The 16,068-nt window shown below is 51.8% G+C and overlaps 3 protein-coding genes across 3 annotated transcripts; 2 read left to right on the top strand and 1 right to left on the bottom strand.

The window, feature by feature from the left end:
- The first annotated feature begins 6,031 nt into the window (after nt 1-6,031).
- LOC125545013 lies at nt 6,032-8,964 on the top strand. The gene is made up of 2 exons (XM_048708846.1): nt 6,032-7,155; nt 7,702-8,964. Exons 1-2 carry the CDS (start codon nt 6,375-6,377, stop codon nt 8,343-8,345), a joined length of 1,425 nt encoding a protein of 474 aa, XP_048564803.1. The 5' UTR covers nt 6,032-6,374; the 3' UTR covers nt 8,346-8,964.
- A 3,928-nt stretch (nt 8,965-12,892) lies between these two features.
- On the bottom strand, nt 12,893-14,611 carry LOC125545011 (pentatricopeptide repeat-containing protein At3g13160, mitochondrial-like). Its single transcript, XM_048708842.1, has one exon. The coding sequence runs from the start codon at nt 14,532-14,534 to the stop codon at nt 13,113-13,115; it is 1,422 nt and encodes a 473-aa protein (XP_048564799.1). The 5' UTR covers nt 14,535-14,611; the 3' UTR covers nt 12,893-13,112.
- A 54-nt stretch (nt 14,612-14,665) lies between these two features.
- Nucleotides 14,666-15,647, top strand: LOC125545012. The gene has a single exon (XM_048708845.1). The coding sequence runs from the start codon at nt 14,771-14,773 to the stop codon at nt 15,482-15,484; it is 714 nt and encodes a 237-aa protein (XP_048564802.1). The 5' UTR covers nt 14,666-14,770; the 3' UTR covers nt 15,485-15,647.
- Nucleotides 15,648-16,068: the final 421 nt, after the last annotated feature.

Below are 16,068 nucleotides of genomic sequence, written 5' to 3'. Positions count from 1 at the left end.
GTTGCACAACTTGTTCTTGCAAGCTTTCGTTTAGCTATAATCACTGTCCGTTAGAAAGGGAAGAACTTTTGAGCACTGATTCAGGAGATCTGGAGAGGCGGAAAACGTCACCGATTTTCTCTCCAGGCTCCCTTCCCTGGAATGATAACGGAGACCCTAGGTAATGATCAGTACTATGTAGGAGAGCGCCGTCAATTATCTTATGAAATATGTATGCTAAATTAGCCAAAAATGTCTGAGCACGCACGCTTCTTACCGGATTCACCTGTAGTACTCCAGGTCTCCAGCGCACCAATTTTAGTTGTTGAAGAGTAAATAGCATAAAACTACTACTTTACAGGTTAGGGTTTCAAAAAACTATCGGTTTTTAATTTTTCTTAGATAACTACCAAGTGAGCGGTCCGCTGTTTCAAAAAACCCAAATTGCAGAGTGTTTTTCAATTGATCACGATTATGATAGTTGGGCCCCATGTGTAAGAGCTCTGATTGTTTGACCGTTAGGGATGGGCCTGCACATAAATTTAAAAAAACAATCAGGTCCCTACATTTTTTCCAAAAAGCAATCCGGTCCTACTCTAGATCAGCACAGCCATGGCGTTGCTCCTTTCGCTCCCGAGCTCTCCTAACAGAATCTCACGAGGCCGCCTCCTCCGGCCGGCGAGCCGCCCGTCGCCGGTGATCACCGGGGCTCAACCCCTGGCCGCTCCTCCGCCTCACCTCCTTCTCCCCCTGCGTTTCTCCGCCCGCCGCCGACCCGTGATGCACGACGCCGCTGCGCCAGTGGCCGCCTCTCTACGCCGGCTCCCCATGGCGTAGGGCGAGCCCTGGCGACCCCATGGCAGGAGGCGACCCCCAGCCGGTCTCGATGGCGAGCGGCGGCGCAGTGACCCGAGCGGAGCCCCGTGGCGGGCGGCGGCCCTCAGCGGCTCCCATTGGCGCGCGGCGACGCGGCTACCCGAGCGGAGCCCATGGCGGGCGGCGGCCCTCAGCGGCTCCCGTTGGCGCACAGCGACCCGTGCCGGAGCCCCATGGCGTGCGGCGGAGACTCCAGGCGGCGCGCGGCAGGGTCGCCGGCCTTTGGTATGCCTCCTCGCCTCCACCTTGTCATCAGGAGCTCCGACGAGCTTCTACCAGCGGCAGCAGCGGAGGAAGGGGGGTCGAAGTGGCATAGGGCGGTGGCCGGACGTGGCACAGGACGGCGGCATGGGCCAGCAGTGTGCCAGTGGCCATGGCGGCTCTGTGATGTTCTTGACGAGTATCGAGAGTGGAGGAGAAGGGAGGCAGAAGGGAGAAGAGGAAGATAAAGAAGAGACACTGACATGTGGGCCCCACATGTCAGTTAGCGGTCAAACTAACGCTTCGTTTAGGTGTGGGCTCGACTTATCATAATTGTGATCAATTGATAAGCACTCGACGATTTGGGTTTTCTGAAACAGCGGACCACTCATTTGGTAGTTATCTAAGAAAAATTAAAAACCGGTAGTTTTTTGGAACCCTAGCCTGTAAAGTAGTAGTTTTATGCTATTTACTCGTTGTTGAACAGCTAACCTCGAAAGACATTTCGGCTTCGAAATAAGTAGTAAAAACACATGTTTCCTTTAACAACAGAGAAAACACATGTTTGGTACCATAATATCGCGATTGAATTGGCGTACCGGACTCGGAACAAAAGTACTTGGTGAGAAGTTATCAAGGCTCCGTGCGTACAATGCCATCATTCACAGGCAGGTAGCTTGTGATTTAAGAAAGGAAAACAAGGCGCCTGCATCATTTAAGAACATAGTGTTTCCACAAGCCATCAACTCTACACGGAAAGCAGGGCGCATTGAACGCGGCACGGAGTAGCAGGTAATTTTCCTGTCCGAAGACGAGTTAATGCTGCGTTTTTGCACCTCAGTGCGACAGTAGTAGTACGTGGTATACTATCACTGCGAAAACCGAGTGTGATCGTCGGTACACTCCTGTCTAGAAAGCCTTTCTAGACTTTGTACTGATGGGCGGAGCGGCCATGGAGCATCGGCTGCTGTACTGATGAACAGTCCGCCACGGAGAATGGCACGGTCGACGTTGTGTCGTCGGCGCCAACACAGCCACGGACGCGCCTTGGTCCTTTGGACCGACCACTCCCCTGCAGTAGTACAACCGATACGTAGCATTGCAGGAAACTACGTTGTCCTGAGGTGATTCTGTACATGTTCTTTTACGGAGGCGGTGCACTCTTGATTCTTTTCCGATCAGCGGTAAAAAATTCACACACCTTACCCGCAAAAAAGAAAAATCACACACCTGATCACCATTTTCGGCCTGCCCATGGCAGACGTCGCCAGGGTCAGGCAAAACAACAAAACCGTAGGATCACGTGAGCAACTGTGCACCCTTGCCACGACCAAAAGCCAGTCACGAAAATAGTGGTTGATTACGATGCCTAGGTGAGACATTAAAACCGTGAATAATCATGGAGCTCGAGGATTGGACTTGTCACTCGGGGTCTGCATTTCACGACGGCGCGCACATGGCCGCTAAAAAATTGGCCGGGTTATTCTTTACTCGGATGAACAACATAATGATTGAAATAATAATTCTGATAATGCACTCCACCCTACCGACAAATTGACAAGATTGTGCCTTCCAATCCTTCCAATGAACGCACATGAGAACACATCTAGTAGTCCATTGGATTGAATGACTACACACCCATTAGCCTAATACACGTCATCGTCAAAATCGTCGCAAAGGTCCTTGCCTTGTGGCTTGTCCCCATATGGACGTCCTTGTTTCCAACGTCCAAGGTGCATTCATTAAGAAAAGAAGTATCCGTGATAACTATATACATGTGAGGGATTTTGCTCTTTCGCCTTCGCAAATGCAAGATTGAGGCCCTCCTCTTTCAAGCTTGACATCAAAAAAGCTTCCGACTCTATAAAATGGGAGTTCATCCTCGACGTTTTGCAACTCAAGGGTCTCCCAAACAAAATCTGAGAGTGGGTCGCTGCACTACTTTGGCCAAGGGCTACGGCAAGGGGATCCCTCTCCCTGCTGCTCTTCGTCATCACAATTGACCCGCTCCATCAAATTCTAGACTTGGCAACTTGAAAAGGCCTTCTTCATAAGATTCATGCGCGGGGCGCCATGATGAAAACTTTCCTTTACGCGGATGACGCGGCAGTATTCATGGCCCCCATTAAGCGGGATATTGACAACCTCTCGACCATCTTGAGGGGATTCGGCAATGCCACGGGCATTTGCACCAACTTCCACAAGAGCTAGGTTGTGCCAATTCGTTGCGCCAACCTCAACTTGGGCCATATTCTTAGTGGTGTGCCGGTGTCAAGAGCTTCCTTTCCATTAAAGTACTTGGGACTCCCTCTCTCGGTTTGGCAACTTAGGAAGGTGGATTTTCAATTCCTTGAAAACAAGGTGGACGGCAAGTTGGTCACTTGGGAGGGGCAAAACATCACCACTATGAGGCACATGACCCTTGTAAAGTCGGTCAACGCCTCCCAGGCTGTGTATGCCATCACGCCCCTTATCGTCTTGCCAAGTTCTCTAAACAATATCAACAAATTGGAAAAGGCTTTCCTTTGGTATGGTTCGAATAGGACGATTGGGGACAAGTGCAAGGTCAACTGGAAGGGGGTTTGTCGCCCAAAAGAATATGGTGGTCTCGGGGTCCTTAACACCGCAAATTCGCCCAGGCTTTGTAGCTTCGATGGCCATGTTATGAATGGAAGGAACCAAAAAAGCTTTGGGTGGACCTTGGGAACCCATGTAGAAGGGGGGGATTTGAATTTTTCTATGCCTCGACGATCATCACGATTGGCAATGGTGCCAAAACGCCATTTTGGGACTCTTCGTGGCTTCTTGGGCGCAAGCCTAAGGACATTGCTGCCCTCATCTTTGAGGCCTCGTCGAGAAAGAATTGAAAAGTGAGGGAGGCCCTCAATGGGAAAGCTTGGATTCTTAAGGTCAATCGCGATATCATCGTCTCCGATGCATACATCCGCCAATTCTTACCTTTGGTTGCTTCTAAACGAGGTTCACCTTGATGAGCATACTGACGATGACACTGTCAGGAAGCATGCCAACGACGGAATCTACTCGGCGGCCACCGCCTACAAAGCCCACTTCCTGGGATTGACGCTTACGGCCATGGACTTCATGACTTCGAAAGCTTGGGCGCCACCCGAGGTCAAACACAATGGAACACCCAACGGGAACACCTCGAGTGAAGACAACAGACACCACCATGGGAATGGTCCAATACATTGGGGATCATCCATTTTAGCAGCGGCGCATGGCTTTCCTACGACACCACACTTCTTACCTTTGCTCCTGAGAGCCCGTTCTCATTTTTGCCCGTTGTAGCCTTGTCCGTCAGGATGCAATAGCCTTGTCCGTCAGGATGCAAGCAATCGCCTTGCCAGATCCAAGGCTAGCCACTTCCAAACTAGCAAGCAAGTCATAGAGATGTTTCACGAAGAGAGCCTCATAATTAGTTGTCCACACACTTGCTTTATCAACCTCATCATCCATAGTGTTCTTCTCTGGTTTATCCTTCATGAGGTCACCAACAGTCTTGCCGGATACATGGTGATCAGTCACCCATTTGTCAAAGAAATTGTAGAGCTCATTGTAGTGTTTGGTGTAGTTCTCATCAACCAAGCAACTCCCACTAGCACGCGTCAAGACAGTGGCCGCATCAACCTCCTCAACCATAGGCACCACCGACTTGATAGGTCCAGGCATAGGCAAGACGGGAAGATTCGCAGCATAGAAACTAGCACGAGCCTCCGCAAAACCCAAGTCCAAGATGGCCACACCATCCAGCACCTTCGTTGACACTTGGCTAACTCCGAAGAGGTTGGAGCGGGAGCCACAGGCGCCAACAGCTCCCCAAGCAGCGGCTATAAATCTTTCACATGAACATGACGTCTTCCATTGGCATTTGACTTCCTCTTGGGTGTTCTTTGTCAAGTCCATGTACTAGGATACTATCAATACATTCTGCTGACAACACATTCGTAAATGTTTCATGTAAGCTTCTAATCTGCCCCACCTACCAACATGACGAATTTGTTCGAGAATAGGTTGGCCAGGTTCATTCAAAACCTAAGGCACATATCAAGATGGGAGTATGTGTGCCCTAGAGTGGACAACATGAAATTGCCGCAACGATTATGTTCTTATAGAAATGAAACTTCAAAATATTTCTGCAAGCTTCTTCCAAGCTACACGATGTATGTGGTGCTCTTCGGAACGTGTGAAGGATCGATCAAACACCTACCGCTAATGGATATAGCAGTTGGGAGACGGGAGATTTAACCGGTCTGGATGACAATATAGCGATATGTCGTGTGAGGCAACAAAAAATGGCCTGGGTGACAATCTAGCGATATGGTCTGGATGGCGGTGGATATAGCAATTGGCTATGGCTAAAAGATGCTACATATGCATACATGCATAAGGCTCTTCGTAATGGGAGTATCATAGTTGATATCATACATGCCAACTGGGCAATCTTGATGAAGTGAAATAGTATTAAATGAAAAAAAAGATGGTTGAATATCATCTCATGATACCGTATCATAACAAATCTTATACTACTATGTGTCATGCATGATAATAAATGAATTCATTTGTACACTAGAGAGGTAGTATCATATACTATGAAGGTAGTACTACCATATAAATACCATTAGATTCATTATCGAACTACTTTCGCATCATATAGATTTGTTATCTAAAATATTTATATTCTTTCCTATAAACTTGATTAAATTTTATGAAGTTTGACTTCAGTCACCTCTAATACACAGAATAAATAAAAATAAAAGGAGTAGTAGTACGCATTACAAGCAGCCTGAAACACACGCGCCCGTGCCGTGTGCCCCGGCGTCACGGTCTCGGGTTGTTCCATTTTGTTGCCCGTATAATTATGGGCGCCCCTTGTCTTGAGCGCCCACCTGTACCGGCCGCCCGCGTCCCCATTTACAATTCAACATTTGTTCCTACTCGCAAAGACCTCACCCCGCGCGGTCGGTCCCCATCCCCATCGCCACCGAAACCAATCTCCCGAGCGTCTCGTATCGTATCCATAGGCTGCGCCACACCGCACCGCACCTCTCACCTCGGTGCACAGCGGACCGGCGCAGCTCTGCAGTTCGTTTGGTGGCGCGCCTTTACTGCCGCCCAACCGCATGGCGGTTTAATTGCCTCTGCCCGCCTGCCCTCCCTCGCTCGCTATCTCAATCCCTCGCTCGGGTACTCCTGCCGCGGCGCCCCAGCCTGCGCCTGCGCCTGCCAGAACTAATGCGGTGACTCACCGACGACGCGCGCATTCACGCCCCAGCTACCACCGCATCCGCGCGCAGGAGATGGGCGAGAGGAGGAGGCGCGCGACCGCCGTCGCCGGCGGGGACGGCCGGGCGGAGGAGAAGGCCGCGGCGCCGGCGCCGACGGTGTGGTTCGCGCTCAAGAAGTCGCTGCAGTGCCGGTCCCAGTCGTCGGAGGTGCACGTGCCCAAGCCCAAGGCCAGCGCCACCTCCGGCGCCGGCGGTGGACTGTCATCCATCGTGACCAAGCGCGCGGCGCGGTCCGGGTGCTCGCGCTCCATCGCCAACCTGCGGGACGTCATCCACGGGAGCAAGCGCCACCCGGGGCAGCCGCCCAGCTGCAGCCCGCGGTCCATCGGCAGCAGCGAGTTCCTCAACCCCATCGCGCACGAGGTGGTGCTCAGCACCAACTCCCGCTGCGAGCTCAAGATCACCGGCTTCGGCGGCGGCCTCGGGGCGGCGGGGGGAGGAGGAGGGCCCGCGCACGACGCGGAGGGCGGCGGCGACGGCGGCGGCGTCGTGTCGTCCTTCGTGGGCACGCTCCGCCCCGGCACGCCGGGGCCCGGCTGGAGCCACGGGCTGCAGTACAGCGGGTCGTGCCGGGCGGGCAGCATGCGGTGCACGCCGCCGAGGTCGCCGAACCCGCTCCTGGACAGGGACGGCGCGGCCGCGACCACGGCCACGGCCCACCGCGCGTCCTGCGAGGTCGACGCCGCCAAGACCGGCGGCGGCAAGGGCTCCGGCGGCCTCAGCTGCCACAGGTGCGCCGAGCAGTTCGGCAAATGGGAGGCGCTGGAGGCGCACCACCTGTCCAAACACGCAGGTGAGGATGTCATCTGCACTGCATTGCTTCTGTTGGTGGTGGTGGTACTGCTTCAGATCGACCCGGACACCCGGCCGGTAGATCTTCAGGGTACCAAAATGTCACTCCTATCCTTTTCGCATTTCAGTAGCCGGCTAAAAATACACACCACCTTTTGCAGTCAATATACACTTGCGGACTCAGGATAGCGCCACTTCATCAATTACTAGTGCCATTTTCTAGCTCAAAAAAGTTACTACATGGCTTGAGCTGGCATAGGTTTCAGTTTTCACGTTCACAGTTTCACCACTAGGTTTCTCCAGATACAATCTGTGTTTCGATTTCGGCTTTCACAAATCACAATAACTGCGGCCATGTGGGTTGAGATTCTGCGAGATCTTTCACCCCCTCTTGTAGCCCACAATCACTCCCATGTTTTCTGCATCCATTATGATGAAACATTTACAGTGCAGCAGTAGGTCTGATGGTGTTCGCCTAGTAGGCTATAATGTCTAATGGTGTTTGTTTTACTTTTAATGATGGTGATGGTGTGTGGGTGTGTGTCAGTGACGGAGCTGGTGGAGGGGGACTCGTCGCGGAAGATCGTGGAGATCATCTGCCGGACGAGCCTGCTCAAGTCGGAGAGCAGCTGCGTGCGGATCGAGCGCGTGTTCAAGGTGCACAACACGCAGCGGACGCTGGCCCGCTTCGAGGAGTACCGGGAGGCGGTGAAGCTCAAGGCGAGCAAGCTGGCCAAGAAGCACCCGCGCTGCCTCGCCGACGGCAACGAGCTGCTGCGCTTCCACGGCGCCACGCTCGCCTGCGCCCTCGGCTCCGCCGGCGCCAGCAGCCTCTGCGCCTCCGACAAGTGCGCCGTCTGCCGCATCATCCGCCACGGCTTCTCCTCCTCCTCCTCCTCCTCCAAGAAGGACGGCAAGGCCGGCGTCGGCGTCTTCACCACGTCCACCAGCGGCCGGGCCTTCGAGTCCGCCGACCAGCAGGACGACCCGGCGGCGCGGAGGGCGCTGCTGGTGTGCAGGGTGATCGCCGGGCGGGTGCACAAGCCGCTGGAGAACGTGAGGGAGTTCGTGGGGCAGGCCGGGTTCGACTCGCTGGCCGGCAAGGTCGGGCCCTACGCCAACATCGAGGAGCTCTACCTGCTGAACCCGAGGGCGCTGCTCCCCTGCTTCGTGGTCATCTGCAAGCCCTGATCATCGACCCCATTCCCGCGCTAACCGAGCTTCTCTGAATTAACCATTCTTTTTCTCTCTCGGTTGCCTGCCACTGCCACTCTGTTAACGTTTGCACGGGCCATGACGCGGTGCGGCTGCCTGCTGGTAGCATCGGCCAGACGCGTTTTGTCCATACTCCTGTGAATGTACGTGAATGCCTTCACGTGTAGGAGCTGATCGCCTCACCGTTTTCCTTTCCCGGTGGTCACGACGCACGCCGTGCTAATTTGCTAGACGACATGGGCGCAAACCAGCGATTGCTTTTGGTACGTGCTCCGTTTTGTTGATAGCAGGAGCGTTTCGCATGCGTGCTCGTCTGGCTACTTGGGTTGTGTACCCTCGCTGCATGGACACCCGAACAAATTTTACCCGTAGCAGAGCATCAGGTTTCAAGAGAGGTAGAAAGTGCCTAGTATGTTTGTGGGAGTAGGGTCAATGCACCTTCCTGGTTTGTGCAAGTGCAGCTGTACTCCGTATTTGCTTGCCGGCCTAAGGCAGAGAGAGGCGTAGAGTTGTGTTTTCAAATGTTTGTCTGACTTTTCGGTGGTCGTCTTGGAATAGATTCGATTCCATGCATGCATGCATATTTATTTTCAAATCTTGCTCCAGGGCTGTGCATTGAATGTGCTCTGACTTTTGCATTGTCGTAGGGACCTCCATTGCCTGTTTCAAAAATTAGTTCGGCGGCTCTCACTCTCATGGATAGCCAGCCACTGACTCGTCCGTTTTCAAAATTGTGCTGAAAGCAAATCTTATGGATAGCCAAGGCGCAGCGATGGCACGTCCTTGGCTGTGGCCAGATCGCTACTTACCAGCCATCTGAGCCGACCATCAATGCTCTTTTCTACGTATCAATGCTCTTTTCTGTTGATGTGTCTGTGGATACAGTGCAGATCAGAGGGTGATACGATCATACGATGGACCAGCCAGGCTGCTGCAGCGCCCTGTGGCACTACGCCGGAGCGCGTAAATGTGCGCTTCCTGTTTGCCGTCGGTTTGCTAAAACAAGAGAACGTTCGTCGGCCATTGGCCCGTGCTCATTTTAAAAGCTACTGGTGAAAAGTCATGTGTGAAGAAGAGGCTCCGGCATATCCCTCTTCGTCGTGCTACGGACGTTTTGTTCAAATGGTCTGATTACTTGCAGCTTTGGCAGCCGCTTAGCCGCCCCAGAAAGAGACGACATCACCTCCATCATCACTCAGCTCCGTGCGATGGCTCTCCGGCTAGCTCCTCCGCTTCCACCACCACCACCTGAGCCAGATTAGCTCGCTGTCGTCACCGCCGCTTGTTGTCTGTGCGTCCCTTGATGTTTTGTTGGGCTTGTTGTGCTGTGCCCACAGCTGAACCTGTGTTGTGTGTGTTGTGTTTTGTGCGCTTGTGTTGGACCTTCATGCGGTAGCGTCGGGTGTGTTTGTGTTTGGAACGATACCTTATGGATTTTGTGCTCGGTGGTTGCTTTATTTATAAAGCGGGGCCAAAGCCTTTTTTATAAGAAGAGGCTCCCTCGCTCACTTGCCTAGCCACATCGGTTACTCCTTTCCCAAAGATCCGACTAAAAAGTAGCACCCTGAGGCGAAGATCTCGCGTTCTGTGTCGCTGCAGTTTAATCGAGATAGGATTGCCGTGTCTTGGAGAGGCGCTAGTAACTTTTTGGCATGGCACTAATCTCTGTTCCTTCCTTTGACCAAGAACTGGCATTCATACGCATTGACTGCACGCACGGACGCCCACCTACGGTTCCGTGTGTTCCTCTGACCTGCGCCATTCCTGTCCGCGTCGCGCACTAATCACGTCGGCGTCGGTGTCCCCGTCTGGTTTGGCGCAGCTTGACAAATTTCTGGGGTTATATAGCCGGCCTAGCCATCTTTGTTTACTCGAATCTTCGCCCTGCCTAACCGCATGAGCATTGTCTGATTCGGCACGCACCGTGAGAGAAACCTTGCTGGTTGGTAAGGTTGTGTTATATGTGATCAGGACGTTCCGCGGTGCTGTGTCGTGGCGGCATATGGTTCCGGGCAAGCAAGACCCAAGCTCAGGGCCTGGACTCGATGCCATCAGCGCTCCGCAGCCTGCACTGTCGGCCATCACCGCATCAATTGGCTACGCAAACTGCATCCCTCAGATGCTCATTAAGAGGCAGGCCAGAACGACAGTGTTGCTGTTCAGTACTGCACTAAGCAAAAGAAATCCCAAGGGCTCCTGCGTGCAGATATGCAATCAACCTACCAGACAACAGTTTATCTAAAGAAGACTACCGGATGACGGTTTATATCTAGAAAAAAAGACATACCATATGACAAATAAATCGTCGTATCAGTTTTCAGAAACGAAAATTCTTGTTTATTTGAAAGAAAAAAAAATGACAAATAAATCAACACACCAGAACACCATCATCACCGCACCGCCAACATGGGAGAAGAAGATTCTTGTGAGTTGAAGACTGTAACAGCAGTGTTGGCGACACCTTCCTGATTGTTTTGAACCGCAAGGATACGCCCAAAACAACGGGATATCAGTTTCAACATTGAATTTGGGAGCGTTGAGTTCACAAAATAAACCAGGGAACAAAGTACAGTTTATATATGAGACCGATTAGAAATGACTAACTACCAAAGATAAGAAACTGCAAGAACACAAGCTTTGCGCATGGTTGATCAGGAAACTTACCTATGAAAATGGGCTTAAGACAAAATGCTTATCATAGCTTCAGTAAGAAGCAAACTTTGTACATCAACATCAGGAAACTGACCCGCGGAAGGCCTGAATAACAAGGTGGCTCATATATTCTCATAGTGTCTTCCATGGTTGATAAAGCCAGATGACAGAAATGAAAGATGAAAATAGCCTGGACTCCAGGAGTGACAGGGGACAAAGACAGGCCTCATTAGGGATCAGAGGAATTGTGGAAATACTTCCATCGCTCGTATACAAAGAGAGGTGCCACTGCCAAATAGTTTGTCTAATAACGATGATCATCCACCTGAACAGCACACAGAAAGTAACAATCTGCTACTACCAGATAGGCTAAGCTTGACATGAGCAAATGGACAGCACAGCACAGCACTGAGCACTGGTCAGTCAATAAGGCGCGGCATCAACCGGACAATCCACCAAGGCTTAAACCTGGGGCACCGCACTGCCTTCTAATTAAAAGAAATGCACAAAGAGTAACATTGACGGAGTTGTACAGGTAACACTTACTTCATACTCCCTCCGTCCGGAAATACTTGTCGTAGAAATGGATATAAATAGATGTATCTAAAACTAAAATACATCTAGATACATCCATTCCTCGGACAAGTATTTCTGGACGGAGGGAGTACATGATTCTAGTCCTAACATTTAACAACACTGGTGTATTTTGATATAACCACAAAACAATTGTTTAGTTGATTACATACTCCCTCCGTCCGAAAATACTTGTCTTGAAAATGGACAAAAAATTGATGTATCTAGAACTAAAATACATCTAGATACATCATCTTTTATTCATTTTGATGACAAGTATTTTCGGACGGAGGGAGTACTTAATTGCATAGTTTGAACTCTTGGAAGAATTTGGAGGACACTCTCAAAGCCTAGCGGTGCCATACTGAAGTCAATTTCATTACTGTTAAAGGAGGTCGGCTCCTACCATCTTCTTAGGAAGCAAGAATCTGAACTGTGAGAAATCACTAGTTCACCTACTATCCTACTCCCTCCGTTCAGAATTACTTGTCTCGGAAATGGATGTATCTAGAACTAAAATACGTCTAGATACATCCATTTCTGCGACAAGTAATTCCGAACAGAGGGAGTAATTCATACAGTTCTTCCTTGCTTGGTTTATAATTCTACAACTCTACTGCCACGTAATTAAAGGAGGTCCGCTCCTACCATCTTCTTATGAAGCAAGAATCTGAATTGTGAGAAATCACTAGTTCACCTACTATCCTAACTCATAAAGTTCCTCCTTGTTTGGTTTACAACTCTACTAGCTCGTTATATGATCAAATATGAAGACCAGTTCACAAAAGGAGGACAAAGCTCACTACAGCAAATGAAAAATAGTACTCCTTCCAATCCATAATAGTTGTCGCTTGGACGGATGTATCTAGCACTAAAACACGTCTAGATACATCCATTTCAGCGACAACTAATATGGATCGGAGGGGAATACTTGACAATGCAAAGAATCCATTCTGGAATGGAGCTACAACTATTCACCTCTAGTTTGGCAAACTAGTAACCTGACAAACTAGAACTATTGAAGCTCATCATTGATCAAAGGCCTTTTAGCTTCATGTATGTCATAACATTTGCACTGTCCATGCTTCAAAGAGAAATACTAAAATAAACAATAAGAATCAAAAAATTGGGAGATACTACATGATTATCTTCATCGCAGAGCTAACAGTTGAATCATCAATGTCCAGAAAATAAAAGTATCCATAAAGTACACAACTTTTGGAGGATGTTTCCAAACACAAATATTAGATCCATACAAAGAAATTGATGCAACGAGGAAAATCAGCACAGGCAAGTCATTGCAGATAAGAATAAAGACTTCCGTGGATCTCTTCTAAAACGAATAGAAAGAGTTTCAATAAGCATCACAGCACAGGGCAAGCTTAACCAATACCATATTAAACTAGTTTAACCACTACTTTAACTTGCACTTTTTGTTGTATCATGCCAACAGAGGAACCGAGTAAAACAGGCCATGGTGAAATTTGGCATGCATCAGTAAAAGTCTGACCTATGAATTTATTTTTCAGTCTCGTGTTCCACTTCACACTCTTCTTCTGATATTGCTTCTTCGTCATCAGTTTCAGCTCTTAATTGACTGACTTTTGTACCATCAGGCATCCTCAAACCCTTTCGGGGGTAGTACTTCTTCCGCCCCAGCACAACAATCTTGGCAGCCTCCTCCACCCTCGATTCATCCACCAATGCATTCACTACATCCTGCAGCACACCACACTCTACTCTAAGGTTCCTTTTATGACTAAAGATTTTATAACAGTACGTCAGTGCACAATCCAGCTCTCCAGCCTGCAGAAGGTGTGGCAGGAGAGTCTCATATGTTCCCTTATTTGGGGCACACTCATTTTTTACCAAATCATCATACAGCTTCTTGGCCTCCTGTAACTTCCCCGCTTTGCAATATCCTCGAATCAACTCGTTGTAGGATACCGTATTAGGTTTTGGCCCATCCTTCTCCAATCCCTCAAGCACAGCAGCTGCATCATCAATCCTCCCTTCTGCAACCAAACCCCGGAGCTTGGCATTGTAGCACTTGGCGTCTGGCTCCAAATTCCTCTCCTTGATCATCTCCCATACTGTCTCTGCTTCATCGAAGCGGCCATTGTTGCAAAACCCATTCAACAGCGTGTTGAAAGTAATGATGTCAGGTGAAACACCGTGCTTCTCCATGAGAAGGACAGTCTCAAGAGCAGCCGAGATGTCTGGCTTCTGGCACAATGCGTGGATGAGTACATTGTAAGAGTATACAGTGGGAGCAATCGAGGGGTAAGTGGCTGGGATCTCCTGGAATGCAGCAGTGAGCCCGTCAAAATCTCCGGCGTCGGCGTAACAGGAAAGAAGGGAGTTGAATGTCATGTTGGATTTATGCTGCGCGGGAAGCTTGTGGAAGGTTGCGGCGGCGTGGGATGGCATGGAGGCACGGCCGTAGAGGCGGATGAGGCGCGTGGCGAATCCCTCGGCTGAGGTCTCGAGGAAGGGCAACTGCGCTTCGATGATGGCCTCGATGCCGTCTTGGCGGCCGAGGGAAGCGAGGCGGCTCACCGCTACCTCGAACACGCGGTACCGGTCGCGGAAGCGCGACGACACGGTTGACGCTTGGATGAACCCGGAGATCAGCTTGTCAGGGTCGCGCTGCCGGCTGAGGGCCTTGACGAGAAGCCCAAGGGGCTTCGGGAGCTTGTGCTTCCCGTCGGACTCAGCTTTGGCGGCATGCGGTCCGCCGAGGGGCTTCGGGGACTTCTTCTCCGCTATGGAGCCAGCGTCGGCGGCGGGCGGCTTCGGCTTCGGCGCGCTCTTGGTCTTGGGATTGTGCTTGGGTGGTTTTACGATCGGCGAGGAGGAGGAGAATATGCGGGAGAGGCTGTTCGCCCGGGTGGAGGCGGTGGCGGTGGCGGCGGCGGCCGCCGCGGCGGTGGTGGCCATGGGAAGGCGGCGGGCGGTGGGGGTTTGGGGCGAGAGGAGTGGGGAATGAATGGGCGAAGGAGGGTTTTGCCGGCTCATTTCGATGCTGTGCTTCTTAATTAGGCCATCAAAATGTTGGCCCGTCTGACCGTTTCCCAGCCCAGCCCAGCCCAACCGAACCACAAAGAGAAGGCCTCGAATGCACAGGCCGGTCCATTACCACCCGGTGGCGCTGGCTCGACCGACCCGCGCCGGCGATGGACAGGCACGTCCGGCGGCTGCTGAACCGCGTGGCGATCGCCCTGGCGGCCGTGGCCACCGCCGCCCTGCTGCACCTGTTCCGCCACCCGTCCACCTCCTGCTTCGGCGGCTCGCTCGCCCGTTCCTCCCTCTCGCTGTCGATGGCGCCCTTGCCCCGCACCTCCTGCGACGCCGCGTCCCGCCGCGTGGTCGACCCCGACCTCCGCCTGGCCAAGCTCCGGTCCTCCCCGCGCTGGCGGCGGCACAGCGCGGCCCTCTCCGCGTCGGTCATCGATCCGCTCCGTCGGCTGCGCCTCCTCCGCGGCTCCTCGCGCGTCCTCTGCCTCGCCGCCGGCGCGGGGCAGGCGGTCGACGCGCTCCGCGTGGCCGGCGTGGGGGACGTCACAGGCGTTGATCTCGTCGACTTCCCTCCCCTCGTGCGCCGTGCGGACCCGCACAACCTCCCGTTCTTCGATGACGCCTTCGACCTCTCGCTCTCCAGCGACCCGGCGGCGCTCACCGGCGCGCTCTTCCCGTCCAGGTTCGCGTCCGAGATCGAGCGCACCGTCCGCCGTGGCGGCGCGATCGCCATCGCCGTAGACCGGCACGTCGACCTCTCCGTCATCGCCTCCCTCTTCAGAAAGTCACGCCTCGTCGATGTGAGGAATGCTACCTTGGATGGCTCCGCGGCCAGCATAGTTGTCCTCAGCACCAACGCGGAGCGCCATTGATTCCGTTTGTTTCTTTTGCACATAGGATTGCTTGGTGAACTTTTGGTTGAGATGCTTGAGTGACTCTTTCTGGAACCTGGAAGTGATGCTCGAGTATTCAGTAGTGGACGTGTAAGTACGACGAAGGAATGGAGAAAAAAAATGAAACTGCATATGGACATTGTTTGGTCTGCACTGCAATGCTATGTTGATATCCTCAGCCCTTTGTATTGGATGATGTAGTTGGGGCCTTAGAGCAAGTACTCCCTCCGTTCAGAATTACTTGTCGCAGAAATAGATGTATCTAGACGTATTTTAGTTCTAGATACATCCATATCCGAGACAAGTAATTCCGAACGAAGGGAGTACAATAATAGGCTTATAGACTGCTTATGGCAATTTCGCCTATGTGAAATATAGAGACATGAAAAGGTAAGGGACATAGGCGGATTTACTACTGGGACTGTGGGTGCTATGGAAGCATAGAAATTCATGGTGTTCGATGGTGTATCACCCTCGGTCACTGTTGTTGCTGCTCATTTTGAGTTGGAGTGTCGGGCATGACGCGAAGCGCGTCTTATAGGGGGGGGGGGGGGGGGGGGGGG

The sequence above is a fragment of the Triticum urartu genome, chromosome 3 (genome assembly GCF_003073215.2).
Source record: "Triticum urartu cultivar G1812 chromosome 3, Tu2.1, whole genome shotgun sequence".
NCBI classification, from domain to species: domain Eukaryota; kingdom Viridiplantae; phylum Streptophyta; class Magnoliopsida; order Poales; family Poaceae; genus Triticum; species Triticum urartu.
This window is presented reverse-complemented; position numbering and strand designations above follow the sequence as displayed.